Consider the following 23,540-nt stretch of genomic DNA (forward strand, 5'->3'; position numbering starts at 1 on the left):
AGGTATTCCACAAGGCCCCTGAGTTCTGGGTCCGCTCGCTGTCGTTCGGCGAAGTCTTCGGCACTTATGGTTCCCAAGAAGCAGTCATCCTCCATGTCGTACTGCGGCGGTGGGTCGACGGGGGCGCGGGACAGGCAGTCAGCGTCGGAGTGTTTTCTTCCGGACTTGTAAACGACGGTTATGTCAAATTCTTGAAGTCGTAGGCTCCACCGTGCGAGGCGACCTGAAGGGTCCTTCAAGTTAGCTAGCCAACACAAGGCGTGGTGGTCGCTCACAACTTTGAAGGGCCGGCCGTAGAGGTAGGGGCGAAACTTCGACGTAGCCCAGATGATGGCCAGGCACTCCTTTTCTGTTGTGGAGTAGTTGATTTCTGCCTTTGATAGCGACCGGCTAGCATAACTGATGACCCTTTTGAATCCGTCGGTCTTTTGCACAAGGACGGCGCCGAGTCCTACGCTGCTTGCGTCGGTGTGGATTTTCGTATCGGCGTATTCGTCGACATGCGCAAGTATGGGAGGCGTCTGCAGGCGTCGTTTCAGTTCTTGAAATGCTTGAACTTGCGACGTTTCCCACCTGAATTCGACGTCGGCCTTCGTGAGTTGCGTCAGTGGCTCGGCGATCCGTGAAAATTCCTTGACGAAACGTCTGTAATAGGCGCACAAGCCGAGAAAACGGCGTACGGCCTTCTTGTCGGTGGGCGTCGGGAAGTCAGCGATGGCAGCTGTTTTCCGCGGGTCCGGGCGAACACCATCCTTGCTGATCACGTGACCCAAGAACAAGAGCTCCTCGTACGCGAAGCGGCACTTTTCAGGCTTCAAGGTGAGTCCGGAGCTCTTGATTGCTTGAAGTACAACTTCAAGGCGCCGAAGGTGTTCGTCGAAGTTTGAGGAAAACACAACGACGTCGTCCAAGTACACGAGACACGTCTGCCACTTCAAGCCGGCCAGTACTGTATCCATAACCCGTTGAAAAGTCGCAGGTGCCGAGCAAAGACCAAAGGGCATGACCTTGAACTCAAACAGGCCGTCTGGTGTTATGAAAGCAGTCTTTTCTCGGTCTCTCTCGTCGACTTCTATTTGCCAGTAACCGGTCTTGAGGTCCATCGACGAAAAGTACTTTGCGTTGTGTAATCGATCCAGGGTGTCGTCTATCCGGGGAAGGGGATACACGTCCTTCTTCGTGACTTTGTTCAGGCGACGATAATCGACGCAAAAACGTAGAGTCCCATCCTTCTTCTTCACTAGCACCACCGGGGATGCCCACGGACTCTTCGACGGCTGAATGATGTCGTTGCGTAGCATTTCGTCGACCTGTTTCTTCATGGCCTCGCGTTCTCGCGTCGAAACTCTGTACGGGCTCTGACGGAGTGGTCTGGCGCTTTCCTCTGTTATGATGCGATGTTTTGCCATGGGAGTCTGCCGAATTCTTGACGATGACGAAAAGCAGTCCTTGTATTGCAAGAGCAGGGTTTTGAGCTGTTCTTGTTTGTGCTTCTGAAGGCTGGGATTGATGTCGAAAGCTGGTTGCGGCGCTTTATTCGTCGGAATAGGCTCGGGAGAATTGGTGAGGCCGAAAGCATTGCTGGCTTCTACGATTTCTTCGATGTAGGCGACCGTCGTGCCTTTGCTCACGTGCTTGTACTCGTTGCTGAAATTCGTGAGCATAACTGTTGCTTTCCCAGCCCGCAGCTCTGCTACTCCTCTTGCGACGCAAATCTTGCGGTTAATCAAGTGGTGCTGGTCGCCTTCAACAACGCCTTCCAGGTCTGCTGATTTTTGAGTGCCGACGGAAATGATGACGCTGGAGCGAGGTGGAATGGTGACCTGGTCTTCCAGCACATTCAAGGCGTGCTTTCTTGGCGGAGTGTGCGGCGAACCCACGCAGTTAATGGTGAGTTTCGCTGTGCAGATTCCCTCCGGGGTTACGAGGTGACCTCCAGCTGTCCGGATTTCGGGGCCTTCCCAGGCTGTCCTAACTTTCTTCAGCTTCGTGGCGAATGGTCCACTGATGACAGAATACAGTATAACCTCGTTACAACGGACTCGGGTACAACGGACATTCGGATACTACGTACCAATTCGCGGCGTTATGCTGATCTCCCTATCTTTTCCATTGATTGAGCTTCGTTTACAACGGACTCGGGTACAACGGACATTCGGATATAATTGACTAAATTGTGACGCCAGCAAGGCGGTCAGGCCTCCTTTACAGCGGACTTTTCTACCACGGACATCCGAGATTCAATTGTTTCCGATTTCAGACATCGCTAGGCATACTTGCGGGACGGGAAAAGCACGCCGGCGGTACCCGGCGGTGTCAACACAAGCGGCGGTAGCGGCGGCCATTTCGGGGAGCCCGCGCTTGGCTTGGATTGATCTGGCTGCCGGGGCTGACTTCGACCGCTGTTACATTTAGCGAGCCATAATTTGCAATGATTGCAATGTTGTCAAAATAACATAAAGATAAAAGATAAAAAAATTTTAGTTAGACTCGTAACGGACAATAGTGACCACTTGCATAAAACTGTGGTCAAAGTGAAAAATAAATAGAAAGCATGCGCTTGGCAGCGGCCCCTCTCGGAATAAAAGGTTTAGTGGCGCTTGTGCTCGGCCCGGCGCAGGCGCTGCTGGCGCCGTGTACTACTTCGCTTTGTTCAGTTGGGGCTGTTTGGCCTCATGGTTTGTCATTGTGTATCCTGTTGGCCTCTGTGCATTGCGGACGTGATCGTGGTGTGATGGAACCGATGGAGCCGAACGCGTCAGCCAACGCCGTGGGTCGCAAAGCGACGAAGCGCAAGCAGATTTCCCTTAAAGACAAGCTTGATATCATCGAGCAAGTTGAGAAGGGAAAGAAGCAGGTGGACGTCGCCGTGGCCTACGGCTTGTCGAAGCAGACGGTTAGCACCATCATCAACGCCAAAGAGGCAATCTTGGCGAAGAAAGTCTCGGGTGACTTGCAACCCAAGAGGTTCCGGCTCCGCGAAGCTTCATATCCTGACGTTGAAGAGGCCCTGCTGATGTGGCTTCGTGACGCCCGTTCGCGAAATATACCCGTTAACGGACTGCTTCTACGAAAACGCGCGGAGCAACTTGCCGTTGTTCTTAACCAAGAACAGTTTCAGTGCAGCGAAGGCTGGCTGAGCAGATTTAAATCTCGGCATGCCATCGCGTTTAAGTGCCTTTCTGGAGAGTCTGCCAGCGTCGACGACACTGTTGTAGCCGACTGGATAGCAGATGTTCTACCTGCGCACCTTGAAGGCTACGCACCGCGGGATGTATTCAATGCCGATGAAAGCGGCATTTTTTATAAGTTGAAACCAGGCAAGACTTTCTGTTTTGGCGATGACACATGCCACGGCGGCAAGAAGTCTAAGGAGCGCATTAGCGTTCTCTTCTGCTGCAATATGGACGGGAGCGAAAAAGAAAAACTCCTGGTGATAGGGAAGTCGAGAAGACCACGATGCATGCGCAATATGCACGTTCCCGTGGACTGGCACTCCAACAAAAGTGCTTGGATGACTAAAGATATTTTTAACAAATGGTTACTCGACTTCGACAGCAAGATGGTGAAGCAGAAAAGGAATGTGATACTATTCCTGGACAATTGCTCAAGCCATATGCAGCTTCCCCGGCTTCATGCAACGAAGGTGGCGTACTTTCCACCGAACACAACGTCAAAAGCTCAGCCGATTGACCAAGGTATTGTGCACTCAGTGAAGTCGCGGTACCGCTCACGCCTTGCTGAGCGTTTGCTTTATGACATGCAGCAGAAGCGGGACTCAGTGATCGACCTGAAATTTGCAGTGCAGGTGCTGTCAACTGTATGGGCGCAGATTCAGCCAGGAATCATAAAGAATTGCTTTAGGAAAGCAGGTTTTCGAGTTGACAGCGACTGCACAGACTGCTTGCCACAGGAAGACCAACCAGATCCTGGTGTGTGGTCAGCTGTGGAGGAGGCCTTTGGGAGCCAGCAGTTTTCGGATTACGTCACTGCAGATGATGACCTGGTCAGCTCAGAGCAGCTGACAGATGAAGAGATTGTAGCCCAAATTCGCCAAGCGCCTAATGCTGAGCAAGAAGAAGAACAAAATGAAGAAGGCAACTCAGGGATTGTCACCGAGAAGGTGACAACTTCTCAGGCATTGGACTACATTCAAGGGCTCAAAAACTATTTTGAACAGCAGGCCACGGCTTCAGATGAAATGAACACACTTGTCATGATGGAGACACGTATAGTGTCTAAAGCTGTCCGCCAAACAGTACAGGCAAAGCTGACTAGCTTCTTTCAAAACATTTAATAAATCCGTTATTTGACTATGTTTGCGACTTTCAATTCTCTCCTGTTATAACAGACTCATTACGTGTTTACGTGAAAGTCTGTTGTAACAGTACATGGATTGTACAGACTCCTCTTACAACAGACCAAATCCTCTGCACTATGAAGGTCTGTTGTAACGAGGTTATACTGTAGTCGGCTCCGGTGTCGACGAGGGCTGAGACGCTGTGGCCGTCGATAAGAACGTCGAGGTCGCTAGTTCGTCGTCTTGTGTTGCAGTTAGGTCGTGGCGTCGGGTCACGGCTACGTCGGTTTGTTCCGCTGCTTCCACGTTGCGTCGTCAGGTCTACTTCGGTCTGCGAGGTTTCGTCGTCAGGGGTTCGCGTCGTGTCGTGAAGCCTTCGTCGTGGCGGCGGCGTCGGCGGTGGAGGGTCATCGGTATTTCGTCGTACAGCAACCTCACCTCCATCGGTTGCTGCCCTTAGTTTTCCGGATGCGGGCTAGGTGACCGGCCCCGGGTTGGGCCAGTGTATGGTCGGCGTTGGGGAGAGGCGTAGCGGCCTGGCGACGGCGATCGGGAAGGTCCTCGGGGGGTCCACTGCGCTCCTGCCAGATAGTCGGCGATGTCACGTGGTCGTTCATCCTGCTGTGGACGCGGCGCGTCGACGGCGAACCCACGCAGTCCCATATGTCGATAATGGCAGCGGCGGTAGGTGTGGCCAGCTTCGCAGTGGTAGAAGAATGGACGATGGTCGGGGGCGCGCCAAACGTCGGTCTTCCTCGGCGTGTATCGCTGACGGGCTGGCGGGCGGTATGACGTCGGTGGTGGCGGCGGTGGTGCCTGGTGGCGGAACTGCTGGTGCGGCGCGGCGTCTTGACGTGGGCGAGGAGGGGGGGCGTTGCGTCGCGCTGCAGCAGCATAGCTCATTGCTTGCAGCTGCGGCGGTGCCGGCTGAGGAACACCCAGTGACTGTGTGATTTCCTCGCGTACAACGTCCGCAATCGACGTCACTTCGGGCTGTGCAAAAGGTGTGAGCTTTCGCAGCTCCTCTCGCACGATGGCTCGAATCGTTTCGCGCAAGTCGTCGGAGCCGAGGGCATGAACTGCTGCGCTGTCTTGGAATGCGCGGCGATTGTATTGTCGGGTTCGCATTTCCAGCGTCTTCTCGATGGTTGTGGCTTCGGAAACAAATTCCTGGACTGTCTTGGGTGGGCTCCGCATGAGCCCAGCGAAGAGCTCCTGCTTAACTCCTCGCATGAGAAGGCGAACTTTTTTTTCTTCGGGCATGGTAGGGTCTGCGTGGCGAAACAGCCTGGTCATCTCTTCCGTGAAGAGCGCCACGTTTTCGTTCGGCATCTGCACGCGGGTCTCGAGCAGAGCCTCAGCCCTCTCTTTGCGGACGACGCTCGTGAATGTGGTGAGGAACCTGTCGCGAAAAATGTCCCACGTTGTCAGGCTTCGCTCTTGGTTCTCGAACCAGGTCCGAGCGGCGTCTTCCAAAGCGAAATAGACATGCCGTAGCTTGTCTTCGCTGGTCCAGGCATTAAAAACGGCGACTCGGTCGTAGGCTTCGAGCCAGCTTTCCGTGTCTTCGAACGACAATTCGCGGAAGGTTGGCGGCTCGTTGGGCGTCCGGAGAAGGATCGGTGCGGGCGGCACAGCGTCTGTCATCGTCGCTGTGGTCGAGGTCAGGATCTTTGTTTGCCGGATCTTTTCAGGTAGAGGCTCGTGCTCTGGCGGTAGACCTTGTTGCCTGCGGCTTGCTCGACGATCCGGGTTTTCTTTGCCGTCGTCCTCCTCGCGGCTTGGGCTTGGGTCAGCGCTTCGCGGGGGCGTCCGGATCATGGAAGAAGCAGCACCTCCACCAGATGTCACGTGGTCGTGACGTCGACGAAGACAGCAGTCGGCGTTTGCAGGATGAAACTGTTTATTTGGCCGAACTTGTGGCCGGAAAATGAGAACTAGAACTACAGCAATACACGCTGTACAATGATAGCGGCGAACAGGGCGTCGTCCGTCGATCAACTGACAAGCGGTCAAGCGCGTCGGCTTTTATACAGGCGCTATGGAACTTTCCAGCAATATCGCTGGTGGCGGCGTTATCTCTCGACAAAGCTGGAACGTTCGCGTGCGGCGCGCAATCTTAACAAAACGATCTACCAAAATCGTGAAGCTTCTCGAACACTGCTTCGGGGCCAGTGTCGAGCGTTGATAACCGTCCTTGCTGGTCAAACTCGAACACATCAAAATAAAAGAAGAAGCGGGCGTGGCAATATCGACCAATTATCTTGAAGTGTGCGGTTGTGGAATTCGGAACAGAAGATAGGGTAGAAGGAGAAAAGCTCGTTGTTGATCGCGTCGTAGTTACCTTTGTCATACAAGCGTATTGTTTTATCCCACGATTCTCGTTTCGGAAAGGTAAAAGCAAAAACGGCATGAATCACATTATGGTCACTAATCTCTTTAAGCTGAGTCATTGTAGATAAACTGGAAGGATTGTTAGTTAAAATGAGATCTAGGATGGTGGTTGAGGCCTGCGTGACGCGTGTATTTTCCGACACAAGCTGAGTTAAGTTATAGTTGAAGCAAACATCAAGAAAATTGTTTTCGACTTGGCATTGTGACGACGGTGGATTGTCATTCCATTTAATATGAGGTAAATTAAAGTCTCCGAACAGCAAAACGTGCGTGTTGACGTATCTTTTTGTTAGTGTGTCTAGCACACAGTTCAGTTTATCAGTAAATTCACTATTAGCTCGAGGGGGACGGTAGCACACACCAAGTAAGATATCTTGCGGGGTTGAACGAAAGAGCAACCATAAAGTTTCAAGATCACTTGGGTTAGCAACGACCGAACAGGCCAACGTATCTTTAACAGCGATGAGTACGCCACCGCCCCGGCAATGCTGGCGGTCGTTGCGGAAGACATTGAAGCCGGGTAGATCATCAAGGACCTCCGCATCTGAAATACCATCTGTTAGCCATGTTTCGGTGAGGATTAATAAGCTACATCCGGATGAAAGGACAACGCTAGATATGATGTCACGTTTGGGTAAGAAACTGCGTATGTTAGTATAGATTGCTGAAAGAATAGTGGTAGGGCCAGGCGACGTTGTCGGACGTGGGGTTGTTTGACCCCGACGTAGGGATTGCTATTTGGATATACGGGCGCTATACGGGGATTGCTATACGGGCGCCCGCGTCCTCATCAAGAGCACGTTACTGCTATTTGTCTCCGTCGGGAAAATAGTTGCTTCGTCGTAGAGCGCAGATATCGCGCGTGCAACCTCGATTCCCCTGCAAGTAACAATGCTTTGAGACGCGATTGAGCTTTCGCCTTTGCCACCAACAGGTGGACTTAAAAGCTTGAGAGACATTTTCAGGATAGTTGCCGCGGCTGTTCTCTCGACCGCGAACCGAAACTGCGTTTCACGCGTGATGCCCTCGATTCAGCTCGCGAGTGCGATCTCTTCTACGCCCGATCTCCGTGTTGCCTAGGGCAAGCTTCTCGCGGCGGCATGCCAAGTTGCAACGTGCACACTAGGCCTAACGAGCGCTAGCTGCCATGTCGGCGGCCGCGGACTACAGAAGTTGCGGTTTGGTGCCGAGTCAATGAAACATTTTGCAGTTGTTGCATTTAGAAGGGGTGACAAAATGGCTAGGTGGGCTAGTTGGTAACGCATGATTAAAAAACTTTGAGCGCGCAAAAGGACGTAGGACCAGAAGAAACACAAACCACAAGCGAGCGCTTGTGGTTTGTGTTTCTTCTGGTCCTACGTCCTTTTGCGCGCTCAAAGTTTTTTAATCAGAAGGGGTGACTTACAACTTTAACGAAAACGCGGGCGTGCGTGTGAAACACTTGAGTGGTGGTTTGTGGTCGCCACCGTTTTCGACATGGCGCATGCGCAGTGTGCTACCGCGGTGACCTCCCGTGACGGCGCATTTTTTCTGCGTTCGTTATGTCGGCACCGCAGGTCTGCGGACGCTAACCGTTCAACATTTCCAAATGTAAGCAGATGCAAACTTACGTCCCAGTTGCATGCCTCGATAGTCGGAATCGCGCGCCTACCCGTTGGTCATGTTTTGCACACGTGCAACCTTTCAAAAATGTTGTTTTGGTTATAGTGCGGTACCGCTTATAGTGCGGATACAGTAGAACCTCGTTGATACGTTTCCGAAAAAAACGCGGAAAATAAACGTACGATCCGGGAAAACGTACGGTCCGAATCCAGTAAAAATTGAGGCTGACAAGCCCATATTGAGGTGCAAGGGCAAAAAACAATTATTTCTTAAAAAACATGGAGGGACTCTTCGATTCTCGAACTCCTGGCACCTCGCTGGCCGCCAGAGGTCAGCCAGCTAGTTGCAGTCCTGACCAAAAATAACGTCGTGGTCACGTGTGTTGAAATCCCGAGACAACCCAAAACCGAACTCTGGGACAACCAGCGTAAACGTAAAGAAACGCTACCACCGTGTCAGCAGACAAAACGTTGTGCCGCATGAGCGTCGGTTGTTTCTGCATTGTCGCTTGGAAATATGGGGCTAGGTTTGCCGAAGAGTAGAAGTGATATTCTCGAGCATACGCATTTGGGATACGATCACGTACGTTCGCAAGATCACGTGCGACTCGCCCCGTCTGTGAAGAAAACTGCCGCCCCGCTAAAGGCTTAACAAGCTCAACTCTTTGCAGTGCACGTAACAATCGCGGTACAACACGATTTGCGAAATCTCGCGAGATTGATAAGCGTCCCGGAAAGCGACTGATAAGCGTCCCGGAAAGCTGTTCGCGGCTATCGCATACTACATCGCACACTTGCGCTGATCAATTTACGTTCTGTCTTGAGACATACGCTGGTATGTTCGCCGCCACTCGTAATCCCACCATCTCGCACGGCGGTAGGGGCTTTAAAAGATAATGCCCGGCGCAATGGCAACCGAAGGTGAAGTCCCCAAGCGCCCGCACTGCGATCTGTCGAGTCCTCACAAAGATGGCGGCGAGCGCGCATCGTCTCGTTTTGGCGTCTGGTAACCAGAAACCTCCTAGATATCTTCCAGAACAAATCTTTTCTGGCAGCTTCTGACGACCCGCTGGTAAGAAGAATTGCCCAGCCAGAGAAATACGAACGCCGACTGGAATTGCGCCGGGCGGAGCAACCCCAAAACGAATGCGCTCCGGGAGAAAAGTGTGGGGTAAATTATCGGCCATATTCAGTGGGCACAATGGCGGCGTTGCTATGGTTACGGGTCGAGGCTTGTTGTGCAGCGGTGGCGATGCGGTGGTGTCATGTGCGTTTCCGCGGCAAGCCGTTTGAAGATTTTGACGGCCAGCGTCGCCGCCTGCCTTCGGGTTGGTGTGTGGTTGACAGAGAGCGGCGATCGAGCAATTCGAAGAAGACACGGAGGGGACGACCGAGCAATTCGGAAGAGACGCGGAGGGGACAATAGTGCAAAGCAGAGAAAGCGCGGAGGGGGGAAAGGCACTGCGGAGAAGCTGCCGTCACCGCGCGGCGGCTGTCTGCCACTTCGCGCTTCCCAAGTACACGAGAGGGTCCTTTTTGCACACCTGAATGAGTTTCCGAGTACGAAACTTATCATACGACCACAGTTTTCCGCGGTGCTGAACGTTGCTGCCGAATAATCGTATTTTCCGGGAACGTATTAACCGGAACGTATTACACACAGCTGTATTGGGTTATTTTTAATTTTCGCGATTTCGAGCGTCGGAACCAGGAAATCGTACTAAGCGGGAACGTATCAACGAGGTTCTACTGTATTCACGACTCCGGCGACTTACGTTATAAGCGGTCTGTGCTGTATTTCGGGGTATCAGTGTCGTTCGCTCTTCGTTTCCGACGCCGTGCGCACATGCGTGGTTTCACTGCACGCGCATGGAGCAGCCCCTGTCGATGTGCAGCTTCGTGACTTTTTAATTTTTTTCTGGAGGACTGCATCGTCATTACTGAGAAGATGTCATATTAGACGCTGGGGGAAACTGTCTGAGACAAGGGCGGATCTTCAGAGGCTAACTCGTTTCGCGCCATGCCACGGTTTTGCTAGACAGTGGTCTCCGTGACGGCGTGTTGCCGGAGCCAATGTCGGAGGCCACGGCTAGACGATGATGGAGCAGCATTGTATTGATGTCGTATGAACATCCAGTATTGTCATCCCTCGCGAAGAAGCAATATAGCAAAATAACGCAGTTTTTGCCCCTAAATAAATGTTTTGGGTGAGCTCTGCCTTCAGTTCCCCTTTCGTTTAATTTGTGCGTTTCTCTCTCGAATTTTCGTGCTGGAACGGGATATAACGAAAATGTGTTTGTAGCAGATTTTTTCGGGAATTTGTGAATTTCGTTATATCCAGGTTTAACTGCATTACTGTTGAGATGTACCAAGATTACCTTGATATATCACCTTAACAGAAAATCATCATTCACGCACCAGCTCGTGTACACTTTATTTACAGGCTGTAAATACAGTAGAACATCAATAATTCAAACTTTGTTATTTCAAAATCCTGCTTAATTATAATTTCTGTATTGTATTTTGTAATGTAAATTGAAGAGGATAATTTGAAGTGGCGATCAGCACCAACACATTTAATTATAAAATTTTGGGTGTTGTATGCCTCCCTGGTCCCAATTTCACCGCATACCCATGAAAATGATGGCCCTTTGGAGCCACAATGCCATGTAGCGATGCTGATCAGTGGAGCACCCTGAGGGTGCCCCTCACAGATGTCTTGAATGCACTCCTGTGGAGATGTACTTCATTGCAACACAGCAGTCACATGTGGGCAGTGTCAGGGCATGTTGATGCAAACATTCACCTATTCTTTCTGGTCAAAGTATGAAAAAAAATTCTGGCATATACCATGCTTTGTGGGAATGAATTTCATGTGAAGCAGCCAGCCAGTAGCCGCATTTTTCGCTTTTGAGGGATGTCTTTGTGCAAATTGAGTAGTTGTGCGCATATAGTGTGCTTACGTGGCATGCCCAGTGCACTAGGGTGTAGAGGGTAGTTCATAGTGCAACATAACATTGGCACTCACATTAGAGTGTAGACGTCAGTTTCATTGCGACAGGTTATGGGGCGAAGATGTGCATACCACACAGAGGGGTCGCAGGTGTAGTAGTAGTAGTAGTAGTAATAGACTTTTATTCAGCCAAATTCATAGGCCGAGCATTTCGACCGCCTGCGCGATCAGTCGACGCTGTTCTTCTTCCCCTTCGGCGCCGATCCAGTCGAGCCAGGTGGTGATGGAAAGGGAAGGGGGAGGGTAAGAGCTGGATTGCTGAGCAGTTGGACAGTAGAAAAGGCAGTGTGGCAGGTCTGCATATGTAGATGGGCAATTGGGACAGCAGGGGTCCGATCTATATTTATAAAGAAAAAGGCGAGAGGGGGTGATCAGGCAATTCATTTGGATTTGCCGTAGAATTCGAGCCTCTAGTAGAGTGAGCGATGGATGAGGAGGAGGGTAAAGACGCTTGTCGAGTCGGAGCTGTAAGTATACCTCCTTGATAGTACGGCGCAGGGAGATCTTCCCATCGTTCTTGAAGGAGCTCCCACTGTCTTCCGAAGGTGTGGGCCAGGGGATGAACGGTGCCCGGTGCAATATATCACGGGCGAGCCGGTGAGCCAGCTCATTGCCGTCAATCCCCGAGTGCCCAGGAACCCAGCGTAGGAAAACAGGGGAAGGTTGCAGTGCATAGACAGCTCGCTCAACCTCCTGTTGGAGGTATGGGGGTAATGTGCGGTTCTGTATGTTACGGATGGCGGCGTAAGAGTCAGAGTATATCGTGTACTCGGGAAGTGAAGGGAGGGAAGAAAATGATTGTAAGGCATGGACAATGGAAAGGACCTCGAGCGAAAGTACATCGGGTGGGTGCAGGTATGGCCCGCTGGTGTGGGTTTCAGGTGTCGAAAGGTGTGGATGGTAGATAGCGTAGCCGCATGAACCCCGAGGAGCCACGAACGAGGCATCCGTATAGGCGACTCCCTGTGTAGAAAAAGGAGGGGAATGATGCTGCGCTGCCGCGTGACGACGGCCGGCGTGCAGAACGGTGGATATGTTGGACGGGAGAGGAAGGATACGAAGGTTGGGGGCAGGGGTGCACGCGGGAGAAGGCAAGGTGGCAACGGGAACTGGAATGTGAGGGATACCGGCTTGGGCCAATAGCCATTGACCCTGACGGGTAAGAGAAAGACGCGCAATTTGAGAATCGTGGTGGAGAGAAAGAAGAGAACGTAGTGTATGGAAGAGGCCAGTGGCAAAGAGCTTAGTGGTAGAGGTAGTGATAGGGAGGTTGAGAGCTGCCTTGTAGAGGCCTAACAGAGCTCTTTCGAGAGTGTTAAGTTGGGTTTGGGTAAATTGAACGTAAGGTATAAAATACAGGAACTTGTTGAGGGCGAGCGCATGGGCAACACGGCACGCATGAGCCTCGTGGAGACCCGACTGTCGAGTGACAACGCGTCGCAGGAGGTGAGTGTATTTTCACTATGCTTGGCTGTAGCGTGAGGAATCACAGATATGCAGTGTTTGTGCTGACAAAATTGGCACTGGTCCTGTCTTTTCTTGTCCTTGTTTCTTTGTGCCTCCAAATTTTGTCAGACCAATGCACCAACTAGCCCAAGAATGCGTTTTAGTCAATGTTTGTTAGATTGATATAAAAGCGGATAGCCAACATGGCCACCACAGTTGGCATTGTGCTGACATAGGGTCTTTTTCTGAAACAGTTTGAAGCACTGGCGTGACTCTGAGGTAGAATGCCTGGCTTCCATTCTGGCTGTGATGCTCCCCCCAGTGTCGGCTTGGTTTTGGGATTATCGGGGAAGCTTGAAATGGGGGGGGGGCAGAGAAATAGCACATTGCGAAGTCAAGATGACAGATAGGGATGGAAAGAGGATACAGTCGAACTCCGTTACAACGAACTCCGCTTCAACGAAATTTCCGGTACAACGAAAAATTCTCGTTTCCCCGTCAACAGTCTATAATAGTCGATGCATCAGTGATGTGATAGCTGCGCCAATTGCGCCACACTGCGCCAAGACGTGCAACCTGCTACATCCTGCTACATTTTCGCTGTTATGCGCCAAAACTGCGGGGCGAACTATGAGCTCACTAGCGGCAAAACGTGCGTAGCGCGCCGCTGCCGGCAAAACGAGACACTCCAAAGCTGCCGCGCGGCAAAATTTTCGTGCCGTGAGAGGAATGGGTTCGTGCATCATTTTTTGCGGCACGCTGCCCGGCGCTTTCTGGGGGACCTGACCGGACGCATATTGATGGGTAGGCTCGTTAAGCGCTGGTTTGGCTTGCTCAGGCTTTTGGGGGCCGACATAACCCTCTCCAGACTGCTGTAAATTGGTGTGACCCCCCAAAAAATGCACCTTGGAAGGAGCGGCTCGCCGCGAGCTGGTGTGACCGCACCGCCGCAGCAACATAGAAGTAAAATTTCAGTTGTTAGTACAGCGACCTCCATGGCTGTCTTATTTTTGCCCCCCTTTTTAAGTTCCGCTACTCGAACCAGCTGTTGTTATACCCCTGTCACGCGGACACCCTTAACCGTGGTTAAGCTGACTACGGTTACGGCTAACCACGGTTAGGGGTAGCTACAGGGCAGACATAACATCACGTAGTCTCCTAACCGCGGTTATCGCAAACAGAAAAGCTGCGGCAAGATGGCGGACAAGCTTCGCACCAGCCGTGAACTGGCGCAGTTAATGAGGGTGGCGATTTGGGCTTGTTGGTATGGTTGCATGATAATTGATGGTAGCGCAGGCCAAAGACACGGACAAAAGAAGGCACATGAGACACCACAGCGCTGTGGTGTCTCATGTGCCTTCTTTTGTCCGTGTCTTTGGCCTGCGCTACCGTCAATTATCATGGCGCAGTTAATTGGCAGCTTCGTGTTGTTTGAGGATTTTCACGGAACGCGACTCCAGTCGGTGAGCAAAACTTGTGGAAAACTAAGTTCGCCATGGAACGGCTATCAACAAAGACTACCGTATTTACTCGATTCTACCGCGCCCTCGATTGTAACACGCACCCGTTTTCCGCGACCAAAAACAAAAAAAAAAGTAATACATCGATTGTAACGCGCACCCATTTTTCGTGAGAGAAAAGAACAAAAAAAAAGTCCGTAGGAGTCAAACTTCGCACATTCAGAAGAACAAGTATTTGGGTTTTAAAGAACTACAGTTTCAAAAAAGTAAAACACAAAGTCAAAAGGCGGGCATTGCCGCTAAAACTGTCACCACTATGGCGGCGATACGAGTCGCGTACTGGATCAGTCCTCGTTGCTGTCAGACAACTCCTTGTCGCTGTCAATGCTCTTCGATTTCGGGAAACCGCCCCTGCTTTGGTCCACTGAAGCCTTTTCGTGAAGCCTTGCTGTAAAAAATCTTTTGCTTCTGTTTGCGCCAGTCTCGCACGCAAGTTTCGGGAACTCCGAATGACCGCGATGCGGCCCGATTTCCATCCGTCTCTGCACTTGTAATAACTTCTTTTAAATGCTGCATCATGGTGCACTCGTCGAGTATTTGGAGTCGGCACTTCCATGTCGTCGATGCGAACGCAGAACGGGATGACAATCTCTTCAGCACACGTACGAACTGAAACAATTAATGGCAGAAATAGCCAAGGCGCGTAGGAGGCGGCCATTTTGAAATGCCGATGGCAATACGATAACCGAGTTTTTCTTTCTTTTTTTTCGGTACTCGATTCTAACGCGCATGCTATTTTTGGACTCGTTTTACCAGAAAAAAGGTGCGCGTTAGATTCGAGTAAATACGGTATTCCGTCCTCGGCGAGATTAGCAAAAAGCGTATCGCTACACGTTTCTTGAGGGGAACTGCTTTTCGGATTGTTCGTGTCTCACCTGTCTCGGAGCCTCAGGTCGTTCCACCAAGTTCAGTGTCGACATCCTGAACAAGATGGACGAAAATGGTGACACTATATCATCTTGGTGCCGCCAAGGCAGCGATGGCAGTGGATTTTGCATTGTCTGCAGTCAGACTATTAACCGCTAACAGCATGGTTTTGCAGCGATAAAGCGACATGCTACAAGAAAGAGGCACATTGAGGCCACGAAGCAGCACTGGAATTCAGCAGGTGTACTGCAAACTCCAAGCAAAGACCTGCATATCAGACATATTTGGACTTGACAGACATTGCAACCCAATCCGATCCAGGTTTTTTGCGAACCCACAGTAAACCAATTTAGGAGGCGTTGATGTAAACGTAACCGGCTGATACGAATTTGTGAAATTCCCCAGCCGAATTCCACTGTGTCAAATGGGCCGAAATTTGGATGTTCCGAACACTTTTCCGTGTTGCGGCGGGTGATACGATAACGAATCCGTCGAGCGACGGCCGAGAGCAGAATGCTGTCAGCTTCGGAAGTACGCGCGTGGGCAGCACGCACACTGTCAGAACTGTGGTTATCGTTTGTCAGAACCGGGGTGGGCGAAACCGCGGTCGCTCTTGACACCATATATGGCGACGACGAAACTGACGGAACTCCGAAAGTGCACGCGCGTCCAACGCCCACTCAGTCCAAGTGACGCTGCTTCCCGCAAATGCCGCGGACAAAACCGCGGCAGATGCGATTATAGATAGCAACAAACAACGTAGCTTTAAGGTACGTGCGTGGCCAGCGCAGGCGTATTGAGAATGGAACTGCTGTTTGCCGCAACCGCCACGCACGAAACCACGGTCGCTATCAACGCGATCATCGATGGCGTTGATAGCGACCGTGGTTTCGGGGAATTTAGACACATTTTAGTCTATAGCGACTACGAGCTCCAAAGGTACGCAGCTAACGCAGCGGTAGATTAAAGGCTATAGAGTCCTAACAAAAGCCACGAAGCAGTGGCGTAGCCGGGGGGGGGGGGGGGGCACCCCCCCCCCCAGAATTTTTTTTTTTTTTGCTATGGCATACAGAGCCCAAAATGACACTTGACACCTGCCTGCTTGGCCCCTACTTCAATTCAAGGAGGTGCCCTCCCCCCCCCCCCCCAAAAGAAAAAAAAATTCTGCCTATGCCCCTGGCACGAAGCCTGTCGGCGTTCGTGTTGATCTTCGCTTGTCACTGGGGTGGAGCGGACTTCATTTAGTTTTCAGTTGGCCTAATGCGAAGCTTTGACCAACGCTTTCGCGGCAGCCAGCTGCGCCGTCCCTTATTGGTCTGTTCACGTGTGTCCCAGAAAAGCTACACGAGTTTTTTGACGGAAATAAATGTTTTGTGTGTATATCGTGGTTTGAAAACAAGTATTGCTAGTTTTTTGATGATACGAAATTTTAGGCGATACGAATATTGTCGCTCCGCCTTCTTCAGATTCGTATCACCGCGAGATTGTACGGTAGTTGGGAAACCCTACCTGCTTTGTTTGTTTGGCCACCCTAAGCCATTATAAGACTGCAACGCCAATGTTTACGCTTACGGGGCTGTTAGTCCACTGGTGTTATGCAAACACCCATTATTGGACAGAACATTTTATTTCAAAATAGTTCCTCCTTATTTAACTGTTTTGCTTCACATGGTTCATTTTTCCACTTGGCAGTGAGCTTTTAGCTGCTCTTTGCCTTTTACCTTCTCCAAACCCCGCTTTTTGCTGCTCCAAAACAGCTTCAGTCAATCACATCACTGAGATCATGATGTGCGCTGGCATATGGATGTAGCTTCTTGCGCTCTTCTCATCTCTCCCTGTGTAGCATTCAGCACACTCGCCATGATGAAAGCAGAGTGAAAGCACTTGCAGTATGTGACAAATTGCTATAACTCTGCTCTTACTTGATGGATTCTAAAATATCTACGACAGTGTATTTGTGAGGCAATGAACTCCTATGATGAGCTCATTTGATGACTGCTTTGAAAAGTGTTGCAGGGCCCCTTCAATGTATTTTGCTTTCCTTTTATGTCACGTGGTTTGCTGGGTGCCTAACATGCCATTGGACTCGCGAAATAATAACCAGTTGGAAGTTGGTGCACAGGCTGTTGTCTTGTCCCTCCTTCTACCCCTTCCTTTGTCTCTGACCGAGCTGTGGTTGAAGGGACACTAAAGGCAAATTATACAGCTCAGCGTAGACTTCTGAAATACCATCCCAAAAACCTCGTAGTGCCTGTTTCGTGCCAAGGAAAAAGGCACTGTTGGATTCTTGAAAGCAAATCACGTCTTGGTGGTCGACATACTGCTAGCGCAATTGAAAGCGTCCGCCTCTGAAGGACTTGTGACGTAGGCACTCCCCAAAGCTGCCTTTAGCGGGCACTACACCAGCACCTTAGGTTATCTGGCAGCATTGTGCCTCCACCGGAAATGCACGCAAGAATACTTCCTGTAATGCTTGTTTTCATATACTTTGCTGGCCTCAGCTCCTTGCATTGTAATGCAATGTTTTCTGCAGATGGAATAATTACGGCGAAATGCTTGATACTCGGACACTGCTGCGTAGTGTCGGGAAGCAGCATGCAATCCGGGCATCTGTGCGGGAGTTCGGCCGCCCCATGTGGGTATTTGTGCTGGCGTCGTTTGGTGAGCCACTGTTTACGCTGCTGGTGTGCCGTGCCACTTAACTGAAACACAATCAACCCATGTATGGAATCTGTGTGTGCAGCCTTCATTTGTGTGATCCACATCGTACCAAGATTCATCCCCTCCGAGGAGTCGTGCAGAACGCTCCTGACAACACGTCTGGCTTTGAGGCGCGGAGAGCAACTCGTAGAAAAGCGCCATTTCGTCAAGAGTTGTACACCGATGCTTCGTAGCGCTCCAAAATACCCGGTAGTTTGTGTTGGATCCACAAGTTGGCGCCATCTCTATCCGCAGAGGAGGACTTGCCACTGATCGCTTTGCCGACGATCCCGTACCTGCGTTTAAAACCTTCGAACCACCTGTTACTGCCTTTTAAATCATCGCAGCCCAGGATGCAAGCATAATCCCTTGCCTTTTGCTGCAAAACAGCGCCACTGATGGGTACGTTTCGTGCCCGCATGTCCATAAACAGTATGTCCAAAAACAGCTTTGTCGGCGTCGGTGTATGTTGACGAATTCAACTTCTTTTAGATGCGAAGTATCTTATGACGGAGTTCAATCCGGTGGTGGTGGTGGTGGTGTGCGGCGTGACCACCCTTACTGCGCATGCGCATACCCTCTCCACTCACCCTCTCCCCTTTCCACTTCCCCTCTGAAATGCGGGCTAGACATGCCGAAATTCTCTCCTGCGCAACGCCGCGATGAGCACCAGCGCATGCACGTCCCCTCCCCCTTTCTCTGCTCTCCTACGCTGCCCCCCTCTCGCACGCCTGCCGACGCGGCCAGGCTAGAGGGAAGACAAGGACGCGCGTAGCGTTCCTCTTCGCGTTCCACGACGCGAGGTCGGTAGCATGCCCAAAGAGCGCCAACGGAACGCAATCGTGCAAGTGCTCCGGCTTTGCATCGCCTCATGGTCCCCTTTAGAGGGAAATGGTGTAATTTTTTTGCTGTCCATGCCATGCTCTACAGCGCTGCGAATTGCATCTTTCGCATTTAAAATTGTTGACAAAGAACTAGCTGGGATGCCATATTTATCGGCGACATCCTTGTTTTTTTTGGCCTCTGGAAACGGCGTCCAAGATGGCCATTTTGTCCTCAAGAGTCAGTAGGGAGTTTTCAAATAGCGTACACAAAGCACTGCGTTGGCTTTTCACGCAACTGCGCATGCGTCGTGCGCTAACCGCTTGCGGGCTCCCATTAGGTGACGGAAATAGCGGGCCGCAAACGCTACCTTATAGTACGCTACTCGAAAGCTCCCTAGTATCTTGCGTTTCTTCGTCGAAGCACTCATCCTTGGGTTGTCACATCAGGTACTGGCTGCTTGGTCGCATGTCGGCTTGCACAAGCGCGAGGCATCAGAAACGAAGAGCGAGTGACACGACGTCATCATACCGAAGAAAACCAACAAAGACAGACACAGAGAATGCGGAAAGCCACAGCGCTGTCGGCGCTGATGCGACTCCCTCTTTTTGTTTCCTTTTTAAGTAGTGTCACCTAGTGTCAGGTTAGCGAAGTGAAGCGTAGAGACTTGCACTGTAACCAATAAGTGGCGCTGCCAGCGCGTGGAAAAGAAAAACTTGCCTTTTTTGTTCTCTCTCTCTTCGGCAAAAAGGAGCGGGCTAGGCCAGCTGCAGCAAGTGGCGGGATCAGGTTTGAGGGGTGGGTTCAGAAAGGCCACGCCTGCGGCGGCGAGATCGCCGGGTCGAAGGATGCAGGCCCGCCTCACGCACACCTCGCACGCACACCTCGCACGCACACACGTGCGCTCGCTCTCGCCTCGCAGTCGCCGTGCCTTCGAGCTCACACAAAAATGACAAAATTTGGGCCAACACCTTTAGGATGCCGGCAGGGAAAATTCGTTATTTCGAGGGGGTCTCCCGCTGCCACTTCGTTACGTAGAGGTCTCAAATACATGTGCTTCGGTGGAAGTAACGGCGGAGAATAGAAAAACTTCGTTATATTCAGGAATTCGTTATATGGAGGTTCGTTATAAGCAGGTTTAACTGTAATACACTTTTGTGTTTTTAAACCTTGAAACCTTTTCTTTATTTTTTCAGTTTTCTTGTATGGGCATGCATCATCCTAACAAGACCGACGAAAAAGTGCTGTGGGGATGTAGTGCTTTGAAGGGGTGCATTAGACGACTTCCTTACATTACAGTTGATTTTGTAATCCTGTACATCTAAATGCAATGAGCACACAAGTAAATTTCCTTGGGGGCCCGGCCCATCCATGGATCTCATGTGTTGTGATCACACTCGCAGTAAAGCGCTCAATACAGGCCATAACAAGGCTAGCAATGCTAAAAAACCTGGTTAAAATGAACTAACGGGGTCGAGAATAATGTAATTAACAGAAATAACCAAGAAGGCACTGCAATAATTAACTTAAAATTGCTAAAAATGTTTTGGAAACATGTGGCGGAGTCAGGTGCTGCGCAAGTAATGCACCACCGCCTCGCAGAGCTCACAATTTCTTCTCTCACCGGCTTTCTGTAAAACAACCTGATGGAACTCTCTGCAGACCACACGTATCTCAACTGCCGGTACAAGCAGGAAGTGATAAAGCGCAGCAAAAAGTAGCGCACATGTTGCACACAGAGTTTGCGAATCTCCCTAACAAAATTCTACTCATGCCAGGGAAACCCTACATGCTTACCTCAAACATTGGCGTCATTGACACTTTGGTAAACGGAGCAGTGGGAACTCCACGAGTGGGAATCGTAGGGTGCCTGTGCTACGCACTTCCTCGGGTTTCACAGTAGGGGAGCTGCCATACGCTTTTTGTTGTTCATCCCACTGTTGCAGAAGTGCTGCACCTAGACACTTCGAGTGTAGTAGTTCCCTTCAGTGTGCCCATTGGTAAGTCGTTGATTTCGTAGATGCACCTGCTCTTGGTCAACTAGCGTACGCCATTCGGGCATCCAACAACATCACATGGACACAGAATTTTGTTGAACTTTCTGTTAGAGCGACTTTGATGAGCGTGCAAAGAGCAGTATGCGATTACAAAACTACCACTGAGACGCGATCGCGTGAGCCAAGTGCAGCCCGGTGAAAACTGAACTTTTTAGACCAGCTGCATCGTTCTCCATGGTGACGCCAGGAAGTTCTTTCCATGAATCAAACAGAAAGCACAAGCAGCATTTTATTACACCTTGTAATGCATGGAATATTCTTTTTTTGTCATAAGTAGTTTTGAGTACTAGTGATTAATTGTACTTGGGGACTCTCGATGTCATCGGGCTCATTCCAAAATGTCCCTTTGGTGGTGCTTATCGTGTCCTACACTTATCTTAATTTCTCAATTAGTGGAACACTGCTGTTGGTAATATTGACATTTCAGACATTCTCAAGCATTGACCTTTGACTCTAGCATAAATTTTTGTTTGCCTACCTTGAAGTGTCATGGTGTAGCAACTGGCCCTTGTACCGAGTTTATTCCAATGGTGCAGGACGCAATGACAAGGGCCAGCTGGGCCAGTGTGACTTGAAGCGGCGCGACCTGCCCACCTTGGTGGAAACGCTCAAGGACTCCATGGTGGTGGCTGCGGCATGCGGCCGTGCACACACGCTCTTCCTCACTGACCACGGCTCGGTGTTTGCCTGTGGTGACAACAAGATGGGCCAGTGTGGGGTGGGCTCGCAGAATGCCTCTGTGCACGTGCCGACGCGTGTCGCCTTCAAGCTGCGGCCAGCTGTGCGCGTCTCGTGCGGGGGCGAGTTTTCGGTGCTTGTTGATTGTCGGGGCCACGTGTACACGTTTGGCTGTCCCGAGTATGGCCAGCTCGGCCACAACACTGACGGCCGCTATTTCGTTACCAGCAACAAGCTGCAGTTCAAGTGTGAGCTAGTGCCTCGACGCGTCCAGGTGTTCATCGACCGTAACCGCGAGGGCCATGTCGTATCGGTCGACGACGTCCACATTGTTGAAGTTGCATCGGGACTCAACCACACGGTAAGCTGCTTCGCACATCTCGTTAACGAAATAGATATGCAATAATTCAGGAAGTCTGCTGCATCCAAAATTGGGACTGTTGAACCCAATACTAATGCATGGTAGAAAAGTATTGTGGAGTTTGGCTTAGACAATCTTAGATAATGAAATGATGTTGGTTTTTCCAGCAGTATTGGCACTTTCAGGTTTTGCCGGAGGTGACTCAATCTCGGGTTTTTTGCTAGGATAATATAACATGAGTGGTTTATTGTTTGTTAGACACAAGGAAAGCATGAATTATGGCAAATGGATAGTTGCACAGTTTGAGTTGGTGCATACAGGAAAATTGCGTAGAGGAGGGTCCCGGAGTATAAATACAGTAGGATCTCGCTGATTGAATCTTCCGAAGTCTTGAAAAATATTTGTACAGTAAAACCTGATTAATTTGAACTCGGTTATTTCGAAATCTCATTTAATTCGAAGGATTGCTGCGGTCCCGTATCTTGCGATGTAAATTTGAGTGGATAATTTGAAGCGGCAGTCAGCACCAGCCCAGTTAATTTGAAGACTTTGGGTGCTATGTGCCAATTTCCGATCCCGATTTCGCCGCAAATCCACGGAAACGATGGCCCTTAGGAGCCACAAGGCAATGCAGTCTAGCGATACTAATGAGTGACAGGTGAAGCACCCCAGCCTCGCTGCTGCCAGCACAGGCAAAAAAAAAAAAAAAAAAAAGCGGTCTCGTGGTCAGCTGAAATGTGCGCCTGCGGAAAAGATGTGCTTCACTGCAACACAGCGGTGACATGCGGGCAGCATGACACCTGCTTCTCTCAATGTCAGTGTGTCATGATTCACCCATTCTTTCTGGGAAAATAAAGAAATTAATAAAGGACGGTCTGATGGATTTCATGATGTATGCGAACCTCCGATTGGCGGTTGCTCCTGCAATTTGCGCACTTGCACTGCTGGAGGCGTACTTGCCTGCAACGCCTGCTTCGAAAACTCAGTTTGAAAACTTCAGTGATCATGTTTTCCAGCCAGAACACATCACGAATCTCGTCACACACGTCATTATTAAATTCTTTACTTTACCAGAAAGAATGGGCGAATGATCGCATCATGACGCGTTGATGCTGCGAGGAGCAGGTGACATGCTGCCCGCATGTTGCCACTGCGTTGCAGTGAAGTACGTCTTCTTTTTCGCAGGTGCGCATTTCAGTTGACCACGTGACCGGTCCTTTTTCTTATTTTTTTGTGCTGGCAGCAGCGAGGCCTGCTGTTTCCCCAGTTTAACGGCAAAATTGGGACCAGGCATTGCTGGAAAACATAACCCTTGGAGCTACAAACTAGCAGGCACAGCAAACGACCACCTCTGATTACAGTATAACCTCGTTACAACGGATCTGTTTGCAACAGACATTCGGATATTGCATACCAACTTGCGTCGTTATGCCGACCTCCGTATTTGTTTCATTGATTGAGCTTCGTTTACAACGGATTCTGGTACAACGGACATTCGGATATAATTGACTCAAATGTCAGGCCAGCAACGTGGTCAGGACTCCTTTAGAGCGGACTTTTCTACCACGGACATCCCAAATTCAATAACTTCCGACTTTAAACATCGCTTAGGATACTGTAGGGACGGGAACAGCGTGCCGCGGGTATTGACGTACCGATTTAAGAACGAAGGCCGCCAATCTCCGGTCTGTCAAAGATCATCTATTCCTAGCTGTAGCGACGAAAAATTTGCGCGCAGCATGCTTGGTGTTGCGTTTTGGTACGCTGACACGTGAAATTGC

The 23,540-nt window shown here is 50.6% G+C and overlaps 1 protein-coding gene across 1 annotated transcript in view; it reads left to right on the forward strand.

Moving 5' to 3' along the window:
- LOC119391008 (protein RCC2) overlaps nucleotides 1–23,540 on the forward strand; it is a 171,806-nt gene that overhangs the window by 14,493 nt on the left and 133,773 nt on the right. The window contains exon 4 of the mRNA XM_037658719.2: nucleotides 21,257–21,759. Within this exon, the coding sequence (XP_037514647.1) occupies nucleotides 21,257–21,759 (503 nt within the window). The remainder of the gene's footprint in view (nucleotides 1–21,256; nucleotides 21,760–23,540) is intronic.

The sequence above is a fragment of the Rhipicephalus sanguineus genome, chromosome 4 (genome assembly GCF_013339695.2).
Source record: "Rhipicephalus sanguineus isolate Rsan-2018 chromosome 4, BIME_Rsan_1.4, whole genome shotgun sequence".
Classification (NCBI taxonomy): domain Eukaryota; kingdom Metazoa; phylum Arthropoda; class Arachnida; order Ixodida; family Ixodidae; genus Rhipicephalus; species Rhipicephalus sanguineus.